Raw genomic sequence first — 27,197 nt, forward strand, 5'->3', positions numbered from 1 at the left:
CTTATAAACCGGGCAAATGTCAGCATTCATCAACTGGAAAAAGTTCAAAGGAGATGGCCATTATTTGACAGATTCATAGCTAGATTCTAAAAGCTTTTTTGTTGTGAGTTTGATATATATATATCACTATAACCGTTTGGACATGAAGAAATGTTATTAGTTTGATTGTTAAGGAGAAAATAGACATATTAAAAAGAGTCACCTTTAAAAGATATATATAGAAAACATTCTTTTACGGTTTAACCGCTCTATGATCTACGTTTACTGGCATTCAAATACAATTCGTCTGATGAATTTGACCGATTTTGGTTACTAATATCTGGCAAGTTTAGGGCAACTTCGGAAGGCGGTTTGCCCTATAATTGTTTGACTAATAGTTTTTATTGCCTTTACTTACAGTTTAACTTACATTTGGATGATAGTATTTACTATAGACCTGTATTTGTAGCATACCCACAAAAACGTTGTTTATAGTATAATTAAAGCTTGCAACATGATATGCCTTAAATAAGTTTATATCAGAATATTTAATACCATGCACGTGACTGGTTGATCAGCATTGACAGAAGTATACTGTTCATAAGGAAAACGCGCAGTCAAGTTTTAAATATATAGATAACTGTGGCTTATGCATTAATTATTGTTCCGGAAATATAAACTTATGATGACGTATATATGCGGCAAGATACAGTTGCTGTTCTCGATTTTTTACTAACAGCAAAAGTGTAATGTATATAGTTAAATTACAAATATATAAGAGGATGCGAAGATTAAAACAACATGTTTGGCGTTTCGAACACTGGCTTAGGTTATAGTAACGACATTTTGTTTCACATTTCGTAACAATAACTTATTAATTAATTTTATGACATTTACAAGTGTAAATTTGTCCGAACTTGTGTCTAAGGAAGCTTTTCTATAGCTAACATGCCATCATCACATTTCCCATGTCAACAAGCTGTCACAAACCATTATAGTCCATGCATGCAGCCATCCAAGGTACAGAATTAGGCAAAGCCATCACTTTGTACATTAAAGGAGTATTCCAAACTTAACTGAGACATTAATATTGTGCTAGAAAATAGATACGCCTCGTTGAAAAGAATCATATGAAACTTGGCATATGTACAGGTAAAAGTAAATTATATATCTGCTATATAATCTCCCCTTAATACTGTTATTAATCTCTTGAAATGCCTATAACTGCCGCATATTGGGAGAAAAAAAGCTTTTAACTTTCAGATTTACAGAGTACCACCTTTTTTTCCACCAATACTTACATGTGATTTATCCCATCGAATCAATATCGGAAGTCTCCTTTAAGTAGTCATTAGCAATCAATCGATAACCCATTCTATCTCACTATGGATGAGCACGTTTCATGAATCAAGTGACCAGTTTCCTGTGATAGTATTTGCCTAATTGATATGCTAGAATGGTTAAGTATAAGCATTTGTTTATTTTTCATGAGAATGAAGAGTTAAAACCTTTAGATCATGTTTAGCAAAAAAAAAATCAGACTAAGTATTATTATTATTTTGTTTAGTCGTCATGCGTTCGTTGATGATGAACTCATATACACTTGAATGTTTTATGCGACATTTTTAAGCGAATTTCTGTCTATCAGAATACAAAATATCATCACAGAATCTTACTCCATGCATGCAGGCCAGTTAGTGGTCGGGTAGACCTACTTTGAGTATTAACCACATGAAGAACTGTATAGAACCAGTGTTAATTTGGGTGTAGCTTAAATTATCAATTTTAAAATGGCGGATATTTATATCCGCTTCCAAAAGTGGTAGTAAAAAAAAAAATCTAAGCTACTACAAATAATGCTCACTATACCGGACTGGGGCCAATTCCAGCGAGCTATCCTTATCAAAAAATGGAAAGTAATGAAGGCAACACCAGGTATAGACTATATTAGAGAAAATTTTGTGGTCCAACAAAAACTAACCTGATATTGTAATAAATCTTCGAGTGACCCTTTTTTACTTACTTTACGATTATATTCTGTCATAGGTATTCACCCTATCTTCATGTTTGATGTTATCATATGTGTAGTCTCATATATGTTTCATATTGCGTGATCATCCGACTCTCGTGGCTTTTATCAGTTAAAAGTGGTAAAAGTAATTACCCGTTAATCATGTGTGTTATAATTTCTTAACATGTATTTCATTTACGACCAGTTGCTAATGAGAAGGGCTTACAAACAGACAATACTAAACACACAATCCAATGAACGCATAATGATTGACTGAACTAACCCAGACTACGCTATAATAATTTCTTCCACATTTTAACAGAAAGTGAATGACACTTTAACGCAAAACACTTAAAATCTGCATATCTAGAACCATATTTACAAGGTATACTTAATCGTAAACATAGGGACAGTAGTTTAGACTCCTAACCAGTCATTAATTGAAACAGGCTTTGAGTAATGAATTCGTCAGTTAGTAATTTTTTTTTTTAAATTAACAGTACAAACTGTTCAAGTCATGTACATTAGGTGCACAGTAGCATCTGCTGACAGGTGTAACGCCGTGTGTTACGGTGTTACTATAACACACTTAAGTGTATACTGATTAACGGTTGTCTCTTATTCACAGTATACAAACTGATCAAGCCATGTACATTAGGTGCACAGTAGCATCTGCTGACAGGTCTAACATGTGTTACGACGTTGTAACACACTTCAGTTTATACTGATTAACGGTTGTCTCTTATTCACAGTATAAACTGATCAAGCCATGTACATTGGGTGAGTGTGATTCATCATTTGTAGATATCTTCAAATTGCTTTAAGCGTCTGAGATAAGAACATGTCCGTTTGTAAGGTTGTAAGACGATACGGTTACTAAATTTTATATAAACGGTTAGATCTTATCATGGAATTGTAGTTTAAGAAAGTAAAGTTACATAAAACCATATCCGAAATAGCCATCGGCAGAGGCATCGAGACCAAAACGACAAATATGTCACAGAGGCCCCTAATTTTTCTTAAATACATTCTGAAAACGAGACTACACAATTCCTTTTATTCTATATTTTCCGGGATCCTTTTAATACTTCCTAGGGCTCCCGCAATTCACCATGGTCCCCTACCCCCCCCCCCCCCAACCTATCTCATCAGGCTTTATCATGAGATATTTATGACATCCAAGGGATAATTTCTCGCACCCACTACGAGGTTGAAACTCTTATTATGCCGCAGTGTCCCAATAGTCTCTATATAAGTCCATGTACAGCATACTGCGGCTGTCTCGTATATCACTCCGTATGTGATTATTCTTCATCATATAGATATAAAGTAGGTCATGTTTCTTTTATATGAAATTGGGTTAATCTGTTTTAACGTATAAAATAGAAACACGTTTATTCCGCTGTAAGATAGCTACGACTTCTCAAAGCTGTACAGACGGTTAAAACATTCTGGTAGAGTCAATCAGTTGGATTTTTTTTAGAACATGAAATTGCGTCAAACAGTATCCAAAATAGCCATGGGCTATTGATAAGATTTTCAAGAGATGATTTTCCCGCGCCCCAAGACGAGGTTCACACTTTCATTACACGTTGAATTATCATACACAATCTCTCTGTCGTTGTGTTTTGTGTAAAGAGTATATGCTGCCGCTGTCTTGTGTATATATATATATATATACTTATCCTTCACCTACATATAGATAAGGCAAGAACAAGGCATTATTCAAGCAGTTATTTGTGTCTCCCAAAACTTCAGACAATTTTCAAACATTAATTTATCAATTTTGAATTATTAATACGACCTGTCATTGGTCAGCAGGATCGTGAAGTCATCCGTCCATTTTTTTTTTTGCTGCTCCTTATAATTTGGTTCGTTTTCTTGTCATTATACCGTCCTTGATTCTTCGTCTTCTTCTTCTCTTGATGGCGGAAGCCTCGCAAGAGTAATTTTGAGATAAATTAAGCTTTCGATCTTACATAGCCAGTAATACTGTCCTATTTACTTCGGGTAATTTATAATTGTCAACCAAGATGTGTGGGTTGTCTGATATACATTTATATATATATATATATATATATATATATATATATATATATATATATATATATATATATATATAGGCCTATATAATAAATATATGGTCATTTTACCTCAAACGGGTTCTGGTATTTCTATTAATGGTTGATTGATAAAGTGACCAGAGCCATATATTTATTATTTATATATATATACATATATATATATATATATATATATATATATATATATATATACATATATATATATATATATATATATATATATATATATATATATATATAAATCATAAATATATGGCTCTGGTCACTTTACCTCAAAGCATATAGTTGGGTCAATATTTCTTAACAGTACAATCAAGAAAAATGTGGAGGGGCGGAAGTATCATTCCGCCTCCCCCCCCACTTCGCAAGTCAGAAAACCCTTTTTTCATTTCCAAATGAGGAAAAAATATCTCATTTGGAGCACCAAATTGCATCTAAGGCCAGGTGAAAATACAAAATTAAGTTTACAAAATGGAGTGGGTGTTGAAGTGTGCTATATTGCACCAAATTGCATCTGAGGCCACCTGGAAATGCACAAAAATTCCAAAGGGGAGGGGGACACCCCCTCCTCTTAGACCCCTCCCCCAGGCCGGCCATCAGTCTTCAGCCCCCCACTCAAAAGTACCTTCCTACGCAACTGAGTACAATACCCAGAACGCGTGTAGGGGTGTGATCCAGGGACAACGGAACCAGGGGGCAAGTGTCCCCCCCCCCCCGCCCCCCCCCCCCCCAGGTCAGTGCTTGACACATGCAGAGACAGTAATGTGGCAGTTCCTGTGATGGTGCTAATCAAAATTCCATAGGAAAACAGGAAAAAACGTTATTACCATTAAACGTTTGCAGCGCATTCCATATGTTGTCGAAAACAAACGTCATTCCCATCATATGATAGTCTGTTGTATATATTAATCTGAACCAAACATGTTTTGGTTTCGTTTATTAGCATTCATAAAACGATGGATTAATATTAATATTAACAATTTAGCCCGCACCAAGGAGCCTACGGAATCGTCAATTTTGGCTAAAAGGAGCTTTCCAGAGTTTGGCATGCATGTATTTATTATAGCTGAATATCTTGAAACCGAAACCGGTGTAGAAACATTACCATGGTATTTACTTTTTCTTTAGACTGGCGCATGAAGAGTAAATTTCTGTGCCTAAAGGTTTCCTTTAATTCTACTTTGGGAAACTCCCTCTAATTCATCCCTGCAGGCCTCTGAAGTGACGTTGAAGTGTCAGAGAGTTACATGCAGTGTTATTTAGAATGTATAAAACCATGTATTAACATAAACAATTAGGCCGGGGTTGAGTCGGTGACTTCGCCTCATTCTTGTTTATTTGTTAAAGCAACATTCTAGATAGGTTTCAAGAATATATATTAAAGGTGAAAATATCTTGAACGACGTTAAAAAGGTATATAGTTTTCCTACTATGTAGAACTATATGAAACATTAATATGAGGTTTCCACCTGAATTGAGCCGTAGCGTTTGCCGGACGAAAGGATACAGTTTCGAACTTATAACGGTTAAACAAGAATATCAATCGTTTATGTGTGTTTGTTGTTATGTATATTGTTAATTAAATTGTTAAATCATTCAAATTTCTGCTGAATCTTGCAATATTATGAGCATTTAATTGTTCCTTGTAAATGTTGCCACGTTGCAACATTATGTGTATTTCAATATTCTTTGTTAATGGTGTCATGTTGCAACATTATGCGTATTAAATCGTTCTTTGATAAATGTCGAATTTCCTTTCGCTGTAGAATGCATGTCACATGCCATGGTATCCACTGGAGTACAACCTTTACCTCTTAAATGGATTGAATATTTTAAGTTGGTTTTAAGTTGGTTTGGTGTTCTTATCAAAACCCTTTCGTTGATTTAACGAAATTAAAATTTCCAAGTGTTCTCCTCCCATTCTCCTTTCCAGTCCTCCAACCCACCCTCATCCCTCACCCCAACCCAACCAAAGACAAGAACCTATCCGAAACCCCATGTAGTCATAACACTTATTATTGTAGCCTGCATTCTTAACCAGTTTAGTCGGAGTTCCCGTGAGCTGTGAGCAGCGTATTTTATAGAGTTTAAGCAGAATTATTGACGTTTGTATGGTTAACCATTTATAGATGTTCAATTTTAATTTCATTTCAATCCATTATATCAATATTGCAAAGAGATATGTGACACTCAGCGACGTTAATAAATTTATTTATAAACAAAATATTTATACCGCGAGTGGTAAATTCAGCGTTTTGTATTTTTCTATACATTATGGTATTTTTTTTCAATAAAACTACCAAAATTCGTGAAAAACCGTGACTTTATAATCACCTTCACAAAATTTCTTCTGATTGGTCAATTATGATCACGTGAGCAGATATAGTCTCACCCCCGTTATTCACATCCACCAGCGCGCCTATCATTGATATGAAATGTTCTTCGTTTGTGCAGGTTTAATGCTATAAGGAAATGTATTCTGTAGTTCACGGTGTGTTTGGTTTATTTTAACTGCGAATTTCCTAAAAAGCCTATAACTCTGAGGATATGTGGTTATCTACTTAAACATAAATGACATATGTTTGTTTTATAGTATTTGGTTTTTCATTTCTACTTCATTTTACGTTACCAAAACAAAAACACAAAGTAAATGTTTCGCTCTTTTTCCTAACCTTTTCCATTTTAACATATTCAGCTTTCATTTGGAGAAATAAGGAATTCAAGATCAATATTCAAATATATGTGGTATTTTTCAGTTATATTAACCGACTAGAAATTTCACCTTTTCAACTCTCAAAGATTCATACCATCACTAAGCAGAACAGCCATGTAATTCCAATATCTCGTGGATATATAGACCCGAGGAATGTGTGACATGTGTGTGTAGGTAAGTTAACGAGAACCACGTAAATGAGAAGTAATAACAGAGTTAATGCGATAAGCACACATTAAGAGTATAACAACCACGATATGTGTACTCTAAGAGCGCCTTTAATTACTCTAACGGGTTCTTGCGATTCTGATATTTTCTCTCTTTCTTTCCCTCGCTATCTCCACCCTCTCTCTCTTCCTATCTCTTAGCAAGAAATTTGAGAATTTGTAACCGGGGCAAAATCATTATTAATTCAAAAAATATAGAGCTCACGTAAATCTTTTCATGTCTTTAACATACCTTTTAAGATGCAATACTATTTCTTAGTAAACGGATGCTTATTGTGTGTGAGAATTAACCAATCAACATTTAGTTTATGCATGGTTAATTTAAGGAGACTTCGTTAACCAATCACAGTATAATACACAGAAAACTGTTAACATGTTGTATTATTGTCGAGGTGCATAGCCAGTTAGTTATCTTTCGGGGGGGGGCAGTAACGGTGTCCGTCCATGGGAGGGGGGGTCTAATGGGAATCTTTGTTTGGGTAAGAGTGCTTAGGGATGTGTCTTATAGTTTTTTCAGTTGCAATATTTGGATTAATACTCGATATGTCTACAATATTGGGGGGAGGGGGAGGGGGAGGGGGTAAGGGTGCTAAGATGTAAAATGGTTGTATCATATATCCATTGTTTGAACTACAGTGCAGTAAAATAATCTAGGCATGTGCCTTAGTTTCTTCAGTTGCAATATTTTGATTAATACTCGACAGGTCTACAATATTTGGGGGGGGGGGGGGGATTGGTAGCTTAAACGCAATTATTTGCTTTAAACAATTACTTGACCTGTATACAGAATAGAGAAGCACTGCTTAAGACATTCGACGGTGATCAGTTTTATTGCCATTAGATGCCTTCTTTTGTGTGATTAAAAAACATGCGAAGGTTTAAAAGAGAGGTCGCGCTTTCAAAATCACTGAGAAGGTCTGACTGAAAGTATTAGAAAATTGTACATAAAAATGGGGTTATCTAGAGGCTAACTCTAGACTCTTCACATGAATGCAACATTAAACGTAAGAGCAGTCTTGTAAGGCGTTTATCACGCAATTTCGTCCTAGATAAAAGCCCTAAATTGCAGCAATTGTTTTGAAAACTGCCATTTAATAGGAATATGGTATGATACACATATATTACTAGACACTTATATAGCGCTGCTACAACTTAGCCTTGGTCATTGGTAACTTGTCACACCTACACACCAAAGCGTGCCCAATTCAATCAACCTCTCCTGGGGCACCACAGTGCACCACAACCACGTGTCTCCCGGGGGACTTCCCATAGGGTGCAGCCACAAACCGGCGCACGAAACTATATTTACAAGTTTCCTCGCAAGTCCCCATTTATACACCTGGGTGAAGAGAGGCAATGGAGATAAAGTGCCTTGCCCAAGGACACAACGCAATGATCTAGCCAGGGCTCAAACCCGTAATCCTTAGATCACCAGTCCACTGTCTTAACCACTTGACCAAAACGCCCCCACAAGCTAGTATGAAATAGTTTATCAGTTCAAAAAATGTCCAAATTCATCATAGGTTTAAAAAGAAAACTGTATAACCTATGCGAGCCACAACGACTAATTATAGTAACTATAATAGGTTATAACACCTGCAATAAGTTATAGTTAACATAAAATAACGTGCATATTCATAACGCATGCATACATAATTGACAGTACAAAGGCGTTCATTTTACTAACCCAGGATTTAGCTGATTATACGAACGACGTTTCCTTAAACTTTTAACGCCTGGCCATTCATAAAAAAAATATCATAAGGAAGGAATACTTCCAGACATATCTCGCGCTGAGAATATTTTCTTTTCATAAAATTCAAATGATGCAACCCTCATAAAATCTACGCCATAATGTCCATCACCACTCTGTGACGAACGCAATTTAATCACAATGGTGACAGCGGTGGGACGAGACGTCACGTGAGGCTATAGACGTATATGAGACCGTGTCAAGACACTTCTGATGAGAGAACCGACAAGCTAGTAATAATTTCAATCCCAGAATTCTATAGGGTATCTAAAAGTATGATACACCTGACAGATCAATCGTGGATAATATATTTCTATTATTAGCGGAGACATTTTTGGAATTTATAATGGAACCGAAATTAATCGAAAACAAGGTCCACCGAAACATATCACTTTCTTCTTCTTCTTTTTTCTTCTACCCTCTCTTTCTTTCTGAATTTTTTTTCCCTTCAATCATCCTGGAATATGTTCAAACATGTGAAGAAGTGTAAAGAAGTTTCACCCTCAATTCTCATGGTTCTTTGAAACTTGAAAAGGCACAACAACGATATTTCACGAATGGGGAAAATAAACGCCCGCGGGCCGCCTTTCCAAAAACCCAGACTGCAGGTAAAGTCGGTTCTCATTGGGTAGTTTTTCGCAATGAGAAAAACGTAAGTTACTAATTGATGCTTCTCTGTGTTGAAGAGCCTTTTAAATTTTATACTTGTACAAAAAACTTTTAGAATCATGAAGTCAAGCTATCTAATGAATTATTCGGCTGACTTGAACCGCCGAATAATAACTTTTTTTGTAAACTTATTTCACTGTTAAGACGCTTACATTTCGTGAAATATTGATGAGCTTTGCTATATATTCAAAGACCTAGTATGGCTTGAACAACTTAATTCGACATTTTTTTTTTTTTATAGTTTCTCGTTTTGTATTCATTTTGCTGATTTGAACAGTTATTTCAAAATTTATTTCCTGCAACTTGTCTAAGGGCTGTCATATTAAAGTTTATATCCATTTTTTTTTTCAATAAAAAATTGAGTTCCTACTTTTATAAGTACCGTCTTGATAAAGATGACAATTTTTTGGAATAATATATTTTTTTCAGTATTCTAAGATTTCAATTTCAGGACAACTTTGTTTGATTCGACCTTTCTCTTCGTATGAAATATACTATCATCTCGATGTTGTTTTTTTAAAGAAGTCATTTTTAATTTAAAATCCTTATGTTATAATATTTCTTCCATGCATATACTGCAGACAAAAGGACCGTTTTCATAAAAATAAAAAAAAAATAAAAACTAAAAAAAGCAGTTTTAAAGACTTTTCATTATTGCAACATGTAAATTAAAATTGATATATACTAATTCCAAAAATGCATGAGAGAGATACATAATCGTAAATGTCGTTATTAATCCGAGTGCTTCATTCTAATAAAACAACTTATTAATGAAAACCAATGGCAAACGATCAAGCTCATCCTTACAAACAACAATAAAACCTTTCCCGTTTTTCCCGCTTCTTCTCCTTTTTTTATAGCCACGTTTCATCGTTTTTTCTTACTTTGTTCTGTTTCACTGTTTTCGTTTCTATTGGGAACGATATTGTTTCCCTTCATATTGTCGAGAAGTTTGGAACCGGCAAGGAAGGTCGTAATTCCACTGTATCGAACAATACTAGTTCTGTTTTTGGTAACATATTTTGCCGTACTCTAGAGATCAAACATGATGCTAACATGATGCATGATACATGATATTAAATATGTATGTATGTATGTATATATATATATATATATATATATATACATATATATATATATTTAATATTTAATATATATATATATAAATATATATATATATATATATATATATAAATATATATATATGTATATATATATATATATATATATATATATATATTTAATATATATATATATATATACATACATATTTAATATTTATATAAATATCAGTATTAATACGGCAAGTACATATCTCCTGAAGATATAATCAGATAACATTATAACTCAACTTTTAGAATCCAACACTGACAATGTCTGCAAACCAGAGAGTAAAGTTTAGAGAAGTATACATGCATTAGTTATAAAATGTTATCCATAATATCAGCAATGCAAACCCGGATACATGCCTACATTCTTCTTTTACCCAAACCGCCTGCATGGACTTCCAAACACTCTAGCCTACGAGCTGACGAACTTTAACGTACCTGAAGTTTCATTTAAATAAATGATATACCTTGGGCTAATGATGAACTAAGGTGATTTTTTTTTGGCAAATACCTTTACGTTCCTCCCCTTAATGATATTAACAGACTGTATTCTGTAAGAATGACGGGTATCACGCATATCTTGCTACGGGGCCGGCCGGCCGTCATCGCACCAAGTTACGCTCGTAACTGCATAAAGTTCCTCTCCGCGTACGGTCCATTTAGAATAAAGTGACATATAATGACAAACCTCTTCTCCTGTCATCAGTTATAAATTTTTAAGTAATTAAAAAGTTCAAAAAACGATATAAAAAGCGGACATAGTCTGTTTGAGCAATGTCTGATGATAGAGAACTGACTCATATGAAGTTTTTGTCAATTTGTATCTATAATGCGATTTATGGCAAGTCTAACAACAGACAAACTGTTGTACTGCGTTAGCAAAGGATTGGCAAAGATATTTAAATAATGAAGAAACATACAGAGATGAACTTAATTACGAATATGATAAGACAAAGATATCGCGTGCAACATTTCAGTAATTTGTGAATTGATATGCTGTGATATATATATATGTATCACATATATCCCATATATCACACACACACACACACCCACACACACACACACATATATATATAGTGTATATATATATATATATATATATATATATCAAAGCCATGATCAGACGATGACAACTGTCAGCTCATAGCATGCTGTTATGATTCCATGATAGATAATAGCTAAATTAATTTCCACTTGGAAAAGATCCTAAATCAACTTCCTTAATCTCTTGAGAAAAACCACTTGCCCTGCTCAACCTTCGTCTGACGCAAGATGTGACGTCACATGGCACAGCGTCTCAGCAGTGAGTGTGCTATGGTCTTCGTCTTTAACGGTTGTTTTGAGCAAAAATCAAGCAGCGAAGACAGCATTTGCGTTTAATAAGGCCTCCAGTATTCTTACCTTATTTCAGATCACACGAGTTTAAATTGGTTTCCGTTTGTTCGTTCGTTGTACGAAACTTAGGAGGGAACAGTCTTTCGGTAAGTTGTGAGTGACAAGTGACCTTATAAAAGCCGAAGTGAGTTAAGCTATATTGTTTAATAACTAATCACCTACATAAAATTTTAAAAGATCACTGGTATTGCCTCCAAATGAAGTGTATAGAAAGTCTAAAATATGGTCATTCTTGTCGAAAGCTTTACAAGCATTTTACTGTCACTCTCAAAGTCTCAAAGCTTTGCACGTCTCTGAGACATCGCATATCTAACTTATCACTCACTCATCGATGTATGAAATTAAATTTGGTTCAGAACCTCCAATTAATTTTGTTGTTTTGTTCAACGAGGCGCGAGAGGTAAGAGAGGGGGGGGGGGAGGGGAGGTTATTATGACGACTATTAAGTTGAAAGATCAGTACCCGTCAGATGCATGACGCTATGATAGCCACTTGCAAATAACATTTTTTTCGAAGCACAATCACGATAGTGATAATCCGCTAACTGTGTATTTGAAGTTGTACGTACACCTTTGTACAGTGCAAGTTTGTGTTGCCATACATACACAGAGGGGGGGGGGGGTGGGATATGGGGTCAATGCAGCATTTTCAACCTCACACAAAAGTTCAACAGTAGTTATAAGCACCAACAACGCGTTTAGACATGGAGAAGTCTAACCGCTCCCAGACCCCCTGTTATGGGGTTTCGACCTCAGCGACCCGAAGGTCACTACTTCATCTTTATGAAAATCCTTCTTTTCCCCACACCTGATACATACATATATAGCTACAAACACATGTTTACGCTAACACAAACCATATTATACTGTACTTATAACCAAATATGTATGTATATAGCTCTATGCAGCTTTATACGACCCCGTGCCCCCCTCCCCCACACACCCACAACACGGCAGAAGAACAAACGTATCCACATACCCTTCACGTTCTCATTTCTCATTTCCCATCTCATTTCCGTTCTCATTCTTAAACTGCAGTTACTACGAGCCCCTGCAAAATGAGGCTTCCAAAGGGAATCTTTAAGAGATTGAATATGTCCCTCGTCGACACGTTTTCACCCCCAAGAGACCTCTGGTTCTTGGCCTGGGGCCTAAAAAGCCTATCAGCAGCCATGTACTAACTTTTCTGTTCCTTGATGAGAATCGATTTTAATTTCATGGAGAGGAAATCAGAATATAATCTATTATATACCTTGAATATTATTTGAAAGGTCTGTAGTATTTGGGCCAAAATTTTAATATGCTAGAAAATGCAATATATTATCAAAAACGTATTTCTGGAGTGGCGGAGGGGGGGGGGGGTTGACTAGCCCATTTAGTCTTTAACTGAAGAGAAACCATTGTTCAAGTAATGCAAGTTTTATATTGAATCCATAAATCTCTGCGGGGAACACTTATTATATAAAAACAATCTTGGGTATTTTCGATTATTTTAATTCCAGTCCGTGATTAATAGATTAATAATATAGCTCTAGAAAGTAAATCTATGCAATCACGATTAACACCATGCGAGGACCCGGGTGATGCCCCTCTCCCCTTTTTCAAACTTCACTGAACAGTTAAAGTTTAAAGGGTGTGAAGACTCGCGTAAAATGAAAAGTCTAATGCCGGTAATCTTACCTAGTTTCGAATGGGGTGTAACAGACGTGTTAGACACCACACAGCTTGCTACCTTCGGTAATTAGACACTAGTGTACAGTCAGTAATTACAGCTGCGGTCAATACCCACAGCACAGTATACAAACGATAAAGCGATGGACATCTCAGGTCCAGCTAAAGATAACAAGGTATCACGTTTCATTACTGTCTGCATTTTGTACCGACAAGCAGAAAACTTCACTTGCAAGCAACGGAAAGTTAATTTTTACAGAGCGCGGCACGCGGTTTGGGCGAGTCTTCAATACTATTAAAGTAGGTTTGCGTGTTGACCTAGTTTATAGCCACAGAATGCACCATTTCACGTCTAAATTTCGTCTGGCGGAGTAAACCCCGAACTCGACCCTCTTTCATGGGATTCGGCCATAGCGACCCAGGGCAAGACACCACCCCCCCCCCCAATTTTTATAATCCTGGATCCGACGCCCCTGAACACACTATAGCAGTATGTGCATAAGTAGCCCATACACCAAGGTATATATATAAACGCGTAAGATTGGATTAACATTCCATTCACGAGTGTAAAGTGAAATACGGAGAGTGAAAACGATTCATGGGTAAGATTAAAATATATTAAAATAGATTTGTTCTTGCTATGGATGGATTGATGTTAGGTAGGGAAGATATGGGATGGAAAGTGCTCTAATACAATAGTTCCTATGTAAATGTGTATCTTATTTGACTGGATACACTTTAAAACGAACACCAAAGAGAGCTGTACATGAATTAAGCAAAATATAACACGAAATCAAAGTACTTTATAGAGAGATTTCTATATTTGATTACTCTTTCAAGTTACAAACATCTTCTCTACACATACTTAAATAAATATTTTTTGTTCTTTTGCAAAAGAAGATCATATCAAAGTGAAATAGTTAAATGGAATTGTTTTTCAAGGTACTTTGGACAGCTGGAATGCTAAACAATGAAGGAACTAAGAACACTAATTTTTTTTTCTTTTCAGTTATCTTTGCTTAACGATGACGTCGGTGTGACACAACAAGAGGCTGCGCTAGAAGAGATACTCTCAATAGGTGGAAAGCGGGGCTAAATCAAGAAAGAAATGCCGCACCCACAATCTTGCACCAATCTGGTATACTGACTCTTTAACTCCTCAGGCACTCATTTGCACACTCCTAGCCTACCCTGGAAAACATCGATGTCAGATTAGTTGGTCATTCTTAGAATTACGTTAGTCTTATTACCTCAGGCTGAGTATTTAACAGAACTACTGAATCTCATCAAACAAGATTATTGCAGTTAAGTTTTTACTTGCAGTGCCCGAAACAATATCAGCAGATTGCCCGAATTTCCACAGAAATATTGTGGTGGGGGGGGGGAGGAGGTGGGGTGAGGAGGGCAATGCATCCCCCTCCGCCTCCTACAACTATGAACACTGCACCTCATATTATGTTTCTTTATAAAAACTTCACTTTCCACAATTCTGACTGAAACCTTATTGAAATGTTGATAAACAGCATTTCAAATTTCATTCAAAACTCACCAATGAACTGACCTGGCATTTAAATGTCAAACAAATCATTTATGATTCAAAGAGTTTCTTAAAATTTGTTTGTAAAATATTGATGAACGTGCACAAATCGTTTATGAGCTAACTTTCTCAAAATGATTATTGCCAAGGTGAAATCAGAGTTATTTAATTGTTTTGGTAGTAATTCTCCGAATAATTTGATGTAGGATTAATTTATTTCCCCTTTCAAAGGTTTGTAAATGAACCAATCAAACAATGTGTTACATTTTTGGGACCTAAAATTTGTGGTTTTTGGGAGGTCATGGATCAATATCTTACTAATAAGGAGAACAGAAATATGTTGAAAACATTGAAAAAGTCAAACCATTGCCAAAAAAAAAAAAAAAAAATTGATTTCAAAGGAAGGGAATTGGAGCATAGCCTCAGAAGTGGGGCCCAGTGCTAAAGTGTTCCAGTTATGTAGTTAAGGTAGGAGGCAGGTAGGAGAGGAACAAAATTAAGCACTTTATACCATTTCAGGGTTATTCAGGGGTATGTGAATATTACATGACTTGGTCCAACCAAGGCCTGAAAAGTGGAGGGAGGGGGGTTGGGAGGGAGTGAGAAATATGGGATAAAGAATAATGTATGAGTCTGAGCCGGGTCAGAATAATACAACCCAAAGCAAACATCAGCTTCAACACATAATACAATACTTGTTATACATACATATAGCTATGGTTAGGAATACAAATTAACTTTCACAAGAATGGAATAAAGGTGACCAAAGTGATGCCCTGCCAAGAAGAAATAATAATAAACTTATTTTTTACTCATATAATTAAAACCTCTCTTTTTTAGATTTTTTTCAAATATAAACCATTTCCAATGCAGATTGTTATTTACACACTGGTTAAAATTTGAAGCATATATATATATAGATGTTCACTTCATCAACAAAGGCTTGTGTGGACGGAGGGCTTATTGCAGTTAAAATTAATCTAGTTCAAGGCATCAACGTGTTGCAGTTTGTGTCAAGTTTCCTGAGAAATGAAAAAAAAGAGTAAAAAATAACTAAATTTGCATCAAATTATTCTGACTGAATACAATGTACCATTACTTTACAGGATGACTTTAGAAACAACATCAATGAAATGCTCAATATCCCCTTTTTATTGTCTTATAAACATCTGAGGTTTCATCAATTGAAGTGGCTGGGCTGCTAATTCTAATGCACAGACCATTAGGTCAGTTCCTGAGATGCACCACAAAACTCATTAGAACAAAGGGACATAACATGGCCTCAAAATAACACATGACATGGAACAATGCATTATATATATGTACATGGCATTGAATGTCAACCAAGGGTGATGTGTTGTTTATATGAAGTTAAAAGAATGTGTTTTGGTTGAGTTCAAAATAAAACAAACACTGTTAGCTTGTAACTTGGCTTGGATGTGAAAAATATTTTCTGAAGTCAAGGTTACATAAAAATTAATAAATATATTGTAACAAATTTTGTAACAATTATAAGGAAATCGATACCGACATTTTTCATCTCAGCTAACATAGACGACAAAATTTATAAATGAATGAGGTTTTATGAGGAAGAGACACTGAAGTAAAGGTTCCATAAAAATTTAAAAAAAATATTGTAACAAATTTTGTAACAATTAATAAGGAAACCGATACCGACATTTTTCATCTCAGCAAAACGGAGACGACAAAAATTATAAACGAATGAGGTTTTTATGAGGAAGAGACACACTCACCCTTTAAGTTTTGCTCCTTCCTTGGTCTAATGATACCCTCTCTTGAAGGGGGTCTGTTCGACAGTAAGTGAGCTCCTGGAGTCAGATACGGTCTACCTTTGGTCCTGCATTGTTCGTCATATTCGTGGGCTGTCAAGATATGTGTTTCAAAGGTCAAGGTTCAAAACTATTTAATCATTTTGGGACAATTTGAATCAGTCCAGAACTATAGAAAAAAGAGAAAAACTGAAGGGCCCTCCTACAGGCTACCCTCTCTCTCTTTCCCTTTAACCGCCTCTGTGAGTTAATGTCACCTGATAGGATAGCACATGATTATCAGGTATGCAGTATACTGGCTGACACAAATACGAGACTTTGCAAATCCAAATGTAGTTTCACATTTGTGACAAGAAACAAGCTATGTGGGGTGGGACGCAGGAATTAATTATTTGCTTGACAGGATTCTCAGTAATTTTAATAACATTCATGCAATCATGAATGTATGGGATTAAAAGGTAGGAAGTGAGAATCAAACTTGTGGCATTAACCAGTGGCACCCTCAAAGAGGAGGGGGGGTAGGGGGTTCATACATGGCCACTCTCATATGAGTCGTCAATCAGGGTTAATACCTTCAGTAGGAGTTTTTTAAATTCAGTCGTGGAAGAATTAGACCATTCTTATGGGCCCAGGATGCCATTCCATAAAGTTTCATGCCCCTACCCATATCAAAGGATATTTAGAATTTTCCCCCACCACACCTACCTTTGAAATCCTGTGAATGTCACTGGTAATAAGGTTTTTGAGACATGTTTACAAGCTATCTGCATCTTGCATCATCTCAGAGTATACCCAAGATATCAACAACCCATTCCTCTACCCCAAGCATCACCCCACCCTCTCACCTTATCATCCCATCCTCCCACCCCCACCCTCCCATCCTCCAATCCCACCTCCCACTAAGATAAAGACAGTGGTATTTTTCTGAATTCTGAAAAAGGATATAGGCTGAGACAGGTAAAAAGATGAAATCTGTTTCCGTGGTGATTTCCACGTGATGGCCAATGGAGCCCCTCCCTGATTCACCCTCCACTCCGACAGCGATGGCGTACAGCTGAATCTGAAGCTCTGCTTTCATACCAGCCGCTACCTGTCAAGAATAACCAGATGAAGAAAAAAACAAATGTGTAAATACAAAAATAAAATGCATTTTGAAAGGTAAATTAAAGGGTGTGAAGACTTGCGCAAAAAGGAACGTCTAATGCCGGTAAATTGACCTAGTTTAGAATGAGGTGAAACAGAAGTGTTAAACACCACCATCGATCCCAGAAAATACACACAAAGCTTGCTACCGTCGGTAATTAGACAATAGTGTACAGTCAGTACATACAGCTACAGTCAATACCCACAGCACAGTGTACAAACGATACAGCGATGGACATCTCAGGTCCAACTAAAGATAACAAGGTATCACGTTTCCTTACTGTCTGCATTTTGTAGCGACACGAACAAAACGCCACTTGCAAGCAACAGAAAGTTAACTTTTTCAGATGGCGGCACGCGGTTTGGGGCGAGTCTTCAATGCCTTTAAGTAGACTATGATCATGGGAGGAGGGGAGACTATGATTATTCAATCTATGACATGACAAAAAAAAATTTAGGCTGTGAACTCGGTGGATCTGGTAATGAATAATGAGGTATTAAGAATGGATGAATTAAAGTTATGACATCAGTAACAAATCCATGTATTTCAGGCAAGCAAAATATCCACAAAGAAAAGGTGAGAAGGATGAAAGCATAAAATACATATAAAAAACTTCAATTATATCTTTTTCCCCCCAAGTCATGATATTATATCTTAAATTTGAATACTCTTTTGCAATTATCTGTTTAATTTAAAAAAGTTAGCAGGTCAAAGTTTGGAACCCAACAGGAATTTCTTTCAAGGTTAACATCAGGTTAACATCAGGTCTTCTTAATATTATAAAGTTAACATTACAAGGGCACTTGAAACTATACATATATATTTTTGTTAATTTTTCCCTGATATTAATCGTATATTTTCTAAAATACATTACACATACAAGGACTTTCAAAGGTTTCTTTCTATTACACATTTGTCTACTATACCTACTTTTTTGTTCTATTGCATACAGGGACGTAGCCAGGGGGGGAGCAGGGGGAGCGACCGCTCCCCCCTTTCAGTGTCGATTTTTTTTTTTTAAACTGTCGTTTTTTTAGCATGGTATTTTGTCAGTGCTCTTTTGATCTTGAATACTCGTCAGCTCCGTTAACTCGATTGTAATCGTAGTAACATTCACGCCTACTGATTCAACTACTTACTTAGTTTGGCAGATGCAATTAGCTAAATTTAGCTTATAGCCAATTACAAGCCTACAGTTGGCCACTGCGTAATAAAATACATATTGCCTACCTAACCGCACTCTATGGAATGTCACGAACTGTATGCACAACAACGTCGACAACGTTCGTTCAATGAGTTGTTCTAAGTTGTTGCACGAACAGCATGTTATGAAGCTAAGCTAGCAATCGTACGTGATACGCACTTCCTATAAATAATTATTACACTGCTAATACACTGCGATAACGATATTTGTTTTTAGGCCACTGCATATCTGGCTGTATTACAAAATATGAAAGTTTATATTGTCCATCAGTTAAGTTCGTCAAATGTATTAAAGTCCAGACATTGGACAATAAACAAGAATCATCCTACTGGAAAACTTGTAAAAGAGCACTATGTTTGTCTTTCTGATATATTATGTAAAAGAACATGTAAAAGAATTTAAACAGGAAACAAAATCTGCTGATACTGATATCATATGATCAGGGCAGTATGTAGCACGATAGTTTCATTCAACACTCTACCCGCCGAAAAAGACTATAGGATCCGATCTTGTCAGTTTTTTAACATGTAGTTAAGAACCCGTTTACGCAAATAATATTTCAGTTGAGAAAACACTTGAGAAATTGCATCAGATGGCAATCGTCGGATAGCTCTCGCCTTCTCTTAGTAGGCTAACTTTAACATTTACTAGCTACAGTTGCATCAAAGACATTTCTGGACTATCTTTGTATCTACAAGTATCAGAAGTTGAAAAGTAAGACTACTCTGTACATGTACCTTCAAGGGCGGCGGAACCGGGGGGCACAGGGGGCAAGTGCCCCCACTTTTCCTCAAGTTAAAAATGTGCCCTTTTTCTACATAAAACTTGTACTCTTGATCACCTTATTAGGTCAGCGATATTTCAGTAAGAGATCTAATCCTAATTTAGAACTAAGTATGTAGCACTGTAGGCCCGGGCCTACACTTTTTTTGGCCAAGGTATCTTTTATATTAAAACACCCATAATTCAAATCCATAAGCTTGCTGGACGAGTTTAAGAGTCTAGACAGGAAAAACTATTGAAATGAACGTAGCAAGATTATGGCTAAATTAGGTGACCTATTCTTCTGTCACCTAGGCTGCCATTCATATCGCGTGCCGTTTCATGCAATACTCTACCCGCCGAAAAAGACTAGGATACGATCTTGTCAGTTTTTTAACATCTAGTTAAGAACCCGTTTACGCGATAAAATTTCAGTTGAGAACATTCCACAGTCAAATAAGCCTATCGTTGATTAACAGACTTTGTATGTATAGAGCTGCAGCACTTTGTTGCCTGTTGTTGTCACAATCGGCGTTCGAAGTTCCAAAACAGCCTTTTCGATAAACATTTACTAGCTACAGTTGTATCAAAGACAAATACTGGCTATGGTTGTATCAAAGACATTTCTGGCCTATCTTTGTATCTACAAGTATCAGAAGTTGAAAAGTAAGACTACTAAGACGGGGGGGGGGGGGGGGGGCGTTGATGGAGTGATGTGTATACGCAAATAAGATAATACAATAAGATTTATAAAGGGTACTAAATATCAGGCTGCATCAGTCCAATCGAATTTCTGCAAAGTGCCCTTTGACGTCGGTGCTTCCCCCCCCCCCAGATTAAAAGTGCTTCCGCCGCCCTTGTGTACCTTGCTAATTTTAATACATTATGTATTTTTGAATTACGTACTATTTTAACTCGTTTGTTTTTTGGGTTTAAAAGTGATATTGAATGAGGTGTCTCAAGTTAGTAAGAGGCCAGGGAACCAGAATGAACACTAGGGAAGGGCCGTTTCCGGCCATCTGGGGGGTTTGTAAAACCAAAAATTTTCTTGTACGCTCCGCGCCAACCGATGGTGGCGCTCCGCTCAGATAGTCGTGCCTACAACTTTGAAAATCCATATCAATCGCAAAAAGTGCTCCCCCCCTTTCAAATTCCTGGCTACGTCGCTGATTGCATAACATTTCATCTACAAGGGTTCTAAAATAAAAAAATGTTTTCTTCGCTTTCTTCTTCAATTACACAATCATAAACTAAAATGCATATTCATGACTTCAATTAGTATTAAACTATGTGGAATGGCAGGATAAGTTTTTGGTGAGTTTTTTTCTCTCCTTGACAAAGATTTCACGGAAAGTATGTTCATTCAAATTCTTCGAAATGGTTCGTTGCAGTGAAATTAGAAAGTAATTATATACTTACAGGCCCAGGTTTATAGATGACTTGAAGGCCAGTCGCAGGAGGGGGCTGTTTCACTTTGTACCTACAAGAGTCGATCCCGATATTCTTGAGATGAATGACCATGGCATACGTACACCCCTCTCTCAACTCCCCAAAGAAAACTTCACCTGGTACCAGTTCAAACCCTCTGTTAGTAGATATCTTGGCATCGCCCACCGTGGTCCTTCCGGCCAGGGACGAGGTCATGACCTTTCTCCGTACAGGTTCTTCGACAGCTTGGAACTTGAAAAGGATCAAAGGAATAGTATGTTACATACAAACCTGTGCATGGTTATGCTAAGTTGACAAGACTTAGAACAGACAGGCCTGTAACACACTACTCCGTTCTCCACTATTTATCTCATCATTACTCACCTTCTGTGTTTTCTTAAAGTAAATGGCAACAAGAAAACTGGAAAGTTAAACAAATTGGAAAAGAGCAAGTACTAACTGGAACTGAACCAGTGACCTCTGGATTACAAGTCTTTTGCTTTTAGGAGCTTACTAGGGAAGGGTGCAAGTCAGATCACCCCCAGAAGGCACCAGCAGAGGTAGGGGGGTTGCCTGTCAGCTCAGTCCCAGTAAGCAGCAGAGGGAGGGGGGTTGCCAGTCAGATCATCCCCAGAAGGCACTAGCTGAGGGAGGGGGCTTGACTGTCAGCTCAGTCCCAGTAAGCAGCAGAGGGAGGGGGTTGCCAGTCAGATCATCCCCAGAAGGCACTAGCTGAGGGAGGGGGCTTGACTGTCAGCTCAGTCCCAGTAAGCAGCAGAGGGAGGGGGGTTGCCAGTCAGATCATCCCCAGAAGGCACTAGCTGAGGGAGGGGGCTTGACTGTCAGCTCAGCCCCGGTAAGCAGCAGAGTGAGGGAGGGAGGGGGATGCCAGTCAGATCACCCCCAGAAGGCACCAGCTGAGGGAAGGGGGTTGCCTGTCAGCTCAGTCCCAGTAAGCAGCAGAGGGAGGGGGGTTGCCAGTCAGATCATCCCCAGAAGGCACTAGCTGAGGGAGGGGGCTTGACTGTCAGCTCAGTCCCAGTAAGCAGCAGAGGGAGGGGGGTTGCCAGTCAGATCATCCCCAGAAGGCACTAGCTGAGGGAGGGGGCTTGCCTGTCAGCTCAGCCCCGGTAAGCAGCAGAGTGGGGGAGGGAGGGGGTTGCAAGTCAGATCACACTACCCAATTTTCACAGATAAATCCCAAAGAGAGGAGAAGGGATTTTGAGTCTTGAAAATGACTTTTGTAAAGCAAATGTAAGAATTCAGAAACATGAAATTTGACATCTTGGTCCAAGATACCAATCTACTGTTCCCTTTTGAAGAGAACTGATGGAACTATTTCTTCAACTTCTTTCACAGTTTTCAGATATTTAATTTGAAGCATATTTAATTTATCAATATATTAGCATCATTCAATACATATATACATCCATCAATTGTTTAATTTCAAGTCTTATTTTCTTTACTGGTACTATCTTCCTACCTGTCTGTTAAGTAATGCCCCTGGTTTCTGTCCCTGTATGGCTGCAGGTAACCTTATCTGCACCCTCCTATCTATCAATATATGAGCATCAATCAATAGATACATACATCCATCAGTTCTTTAAATCAATCATATTTTCTTTACTGGTACTATCTTCCTACCTGTCTGTTAGGTAATGCCCCTGGTTTCTGTCCCTGTATGGCTGCAGGTAACCTTATCTGCACCCTCCTATCTATCAATATATGAGCATCAATCAATACATACATACATCCATCAATTGTTTAATCAGTCTTATTTTCTTTACTGGTACTATCTTCCTACCTGTCTGTTAGGTAATGCCCCTGGTTTCTGTCCCTGTATGGCTGCAGGTAACCTTATCTGCACCCTCCTATCTATCAATATATTAGCATCAATCAATAGATACATACATCCATCCATCAATTGTTTAATCAGTCTTATTTTCTTTACTGGGTACTATCTTCCTACCTGTCTGTTAGGTAATGCCCCTGGTTTCTGTCCCTGTATGGCTGCAGGTAACCTTATCTGCACCCTCCTATCTATCAATATATTAGCATCATTCAATACATACATACATCCATCAATTATTTTAATCAATCATATTTTCTTTACTGGTACTATCTTCCTACCTGTCTGTTAGGTAATGCCCCTGGTTTCTGTCCCTGTATGGCTGCAGGTAACCTTATCTGCACCCTCCTATCTATCAATATATGAGCATCAATCAATAGATACATACATCCATCAGTTCTTTAAATCAATCTTAGTTTCTCTACTGGTACTATCTTCCTACCTGTCTGTTAGGTAATGCCCCTGGTTTCTGTCCCTGTATGGCTGCAGGTAACCTTATCTGCACCCTCCTATCTATCAATATATGAGCATCAATCAATAGATACATACATCCATCAGTTCTTTAAATCAATCTTACTTTCTCTACTGGTACTATCTTCCTACCTGTCTGTTAGGTAATGCCCCTGGTTTCTGTCCCTGTATGGCTGCAGGTAACCTTATCTGCACCCTCCTATCTATCAATATATGAGCATCAATCAATAGATACATACATCCATCAGTTCTTTAAATCAATCTTACTTTCTCTACTGGTACTATCTTCCTACCTGTCTGTTAGGTAATGCCCCTGGTTTCTGTCCCTGTATGGCTGCAGGTAACCTTATCTGCACCCTCCTGGAGGATGACCTATTCAGGGATTCCGCTTCACCATCTTGTTGTTGGTTGTCTTTCTCAATATCCATGAGGGTTTCAGATGAAGGCATGGCAGGTAGTGTCTCTTCTGAGTTAGACAAAATATTCTCACCTACAATAAAGAGAGACCGTTTATCACCGAGTGACTGCAGGATTAACAGCCTCACTAGCCCTAATGCAACTTATTAAAGGTTTCTTGCAGGCAAAAGCTGTGAACAGAAAGTTAGTTTGCATGTATGTATTTTAGATTCTCCTGCAAGCAGGAACTCGCGAAGAAGCCTCACTGGCTTATCAAAGCCCCAAGCTGACCGAAGTCAGTCTCTTACATTCATATTTAACGTCCATGATTATGAATTGTTAATTGTCAACAACTCTGTAACTGGATGACATACATTAATCTGGGAGTGACTCGAACCGGGGACCTTATGATTGAAAGGCACCGGCGTTAACCACTGAGCTAACACTCCTAGAATGCTTCTTCCTGGAAGTGTTTAACCATAGGCCAGAGACCTTGAGGGAACCCTAAACCTTGGAAGTTGCTTGATCTTGAAGACACCTAGACACTTTCCTCGTCTATGACACTGCCTTTTGTCGAGTATTTTGCACAACAAATATTCACAAATCTACAGTCTCTCACGCCAAACTCCCATCTTTTAAACATTACAGTGATAAAGAGGGAGGAGGAAAAGTACTATTTTATCTTGCTCAAGCTAAGAGTAAACTGAACAGAGATTTCAAACTGGGTTTGTTCAGGAAGATTTAAAGTGTTAAAAGGAGACTTGCTTTAATCTGTTCAAAATTACGAATCATCACATCAAAGTCAGGGGCAATTTTCCCCAAAGTTTGGTCTTGTTTCCACCACAAATTTCTTTGACCTCTTTTTGGAATGAAAACATGCATTCAATCAAACATACATGTGCCAACAACAGGATTTTTTTTTTAATAAACTGGCTAAAAGAGAGAAGCTGTGCAATAGAAATAATTTCCATATAAACTTCTGATTTTGTTACCATCTTTTCATACATACATTGGTTGAATCCTATGGCAGTAAGTACACATATAACTGTTGACTGTTGACTGTAATTGACTTAATCTGACACCTCACTGGTAAATTCCCCTCACCCCTCACCACCACCCCCCTCCCCACTCCCCCCTTATAGATACACTCTTACCTTGAATATCCCCTCCGTTGCCCTCCTCTCGCTCCTCTACTTGCTCTGGGATGGTGGACGGGTGATTTGGGAACGATGCATAACTAGAGGGGGTGTCACTGGGGAGGTTCTGGCTTGGCACATCACACTCGGTAGAAGGGGTTGGGTTACCTATCGATAAAAACAATTCCCGGGTGAAAAATCCATTCCATATGCAAAATAAAGTGAAAAGATATGAATTACTTAGATAATATTGTAAGAAGGGTGGTCTATTTAGCAATTAAAAAGAGCAAAAAGTCAAACTGAAAGACAATATATTAATTACATAGTAGAACAAAGAAATGGTGTAATAGAAGAAATGGATTATTTCAAGGAAATTACAGAACTGAATTGAAAGTATATGATTAGGATTTCGAAAAAAGAGGAAAGATTAAAAAGACACAAAACTTCAAGAACATTTACACAAACTTTAGAAACTGCTGTTCAAGCAACATTTACAATTTGACTTCCATATGGTCAAATCTGGCAAACATAAATTTTTATAGATTTTATGAAATTTAACTGACTAGAATAAAATTAAAATAACTAACATTCAAATGTAATGGTCATAAAAATTTGCATAAAAATATCTTAATTATGGACTATTTGAAGCAAGAAGAATTAAAACATATTCAATCTATTGAAATTGTTTTCTCAATAAATAACGCTATTTATAAAACAAATAGTCTAAAATTTATTCTTGCATCCAGGTTTTTATCTACAACAAATATTTTAATTAAGTGGAATCAGGAAATGAAAGTGTCCTCAAAAGTTGCGTGTGTCATTCGTAAATGGAAAAACTCACTGGGGAAATTATTCAAAGATTTTTTTGTTTTTGTTTATAGATTTGATAGCTTCAAATTTAATTCTTACCTGGTCTATTTATAGGTTGTGCCTGGGAGGCATGAGCAGGTGTTGGATTCGTGGGCCTGACTTGAGTGGGTGTCCCAACTCCATCGGCATGACCCGGTGTTGGATTGGTTGGACGAACATCAGATGGGCTGGCGGTCAATCCTGTTGAACAAGTATGCGTATCTTAAGTATTCTATATTTGCACAGGTTTTTATCACCTGATTAAGAATATCTGGCAAATTTCTTGAAAAAGTAATCAAGTTTCAATTACCCGTTGAAGATACGATACAAGCAAACATTACAGCTCTCAAATTAACCTTTGAAATGCCAGCCCAAGATGCATGATCAGATATTTTGCTCAGAGAGGAAGGGGAGGGGGAGGGGGAGGCAGAGGGGCAGGGCAGGAGCTCTCATATTCTGTAGTGTGAATGCTATTTACTCACCTTCATAGTTTTGATGTAAAACAAACCACCAACCTAAAAATGATGTGTTTATTGGTGAATGAAAGGGAGGGTTGGTAGGGGGCAGGTTGGGAATGGGGAGGGAAATAGGGATGGGAGTTGGGGATTACTCTTACCTTGGATGAGAGGCGAAACCTCTTCTCTGGTGGTCAGCAAGGAGGATGCTTTAGTGGGTTGGCCATTGGGACTATCAATGTCTTCAACAACAATAGAACCTACATCTCCACCACCTGTCAAAAGTTTAAAAAAAAGGTCCTTTTTATAAATGACCTCAATTCGATGACATCTTTTCCATGTTTATTTATAGGGGTGTCTTCGAGAAGAAACTAAAGATATACCGGAAACAACTTGATCATGTTTTACTAGGTAACGTTTTCCTGCCAGGCAAAGATGTGTCCACAATTTTTCTTATTGGATTGTTGTACTGATGTTTGTACAGCAGGGACTAAGTACCCCCATAAAGTCAGTTTACTAATATTTGCCTACTAATAACCCAACCTCAGGCCTTACACATTCAG

The 27,197-nt window shown here is 37.3% G+C and overlaps 1 protein-coding gene across 1 annotated transcript in view; it reads right to left on the reverse strand.

Annotated features, from left to right (window-relative positions):
- Positions 1–14,415: 14,415 nt before the first annotated feature.
- LOC139962615 (sperm-associated antigen 17-like) overlaps positions 14,416–27,197 on the reverse strand; it is a 39,934-nt gene continuing 27,152 nt past the window's right edge. Inside the window, exons 29-36 of the mRNA XM_071962754.1 lie at positions 26,796–26,909; positions 26,240–26,380; positions 25,349–25,498; positions 24,092–24,288; positions 21,470–21,730; positions 17,886–18,030; positions 16,905–17,045; positions 14,416–16,172 (exon numbers count right to left, since the gene is read on the reverse strand). Of these exons, the coding sequence (XP_071818855.1) occupies positions 16,144–16,172; positions 16,905–17,045; positions 17,886–18,030; positions 21,470–21,730; positions 24,092–24,288; positions 25,349–25,498; positions 26,240–26,380; positions 26,796–26,909 (1,178 nt within the window). The 3' untranslated portion in view covers positions 14,416–16,143. The remainder of the gene's footprint in view (positions 16,173–16,904; positions 17,046–17,885; positions 18,031–21,469; positions 21,731–24,091; positions 24,289–25,348; positions 25,499–26,239; positions 26,381–26,795; positions 26,910–27,197) is intronic.

Source organism: Apostichopus japonicus, chromosome 21, assembly GCF_037975245.1.
Source record: "Apostichopus japonicus isolate 1M-3 chromosome 21, ASM3797524v1, whole genome shotgun sequence".
In the NCBI taxonomy this organism is placed as follows: Eukaryota; Metazoa; Echinodermata; class Holothuroidea; order Aspidochirotida; family Stichopodidae; genus Apostichopus; species Apostichopus japonicus.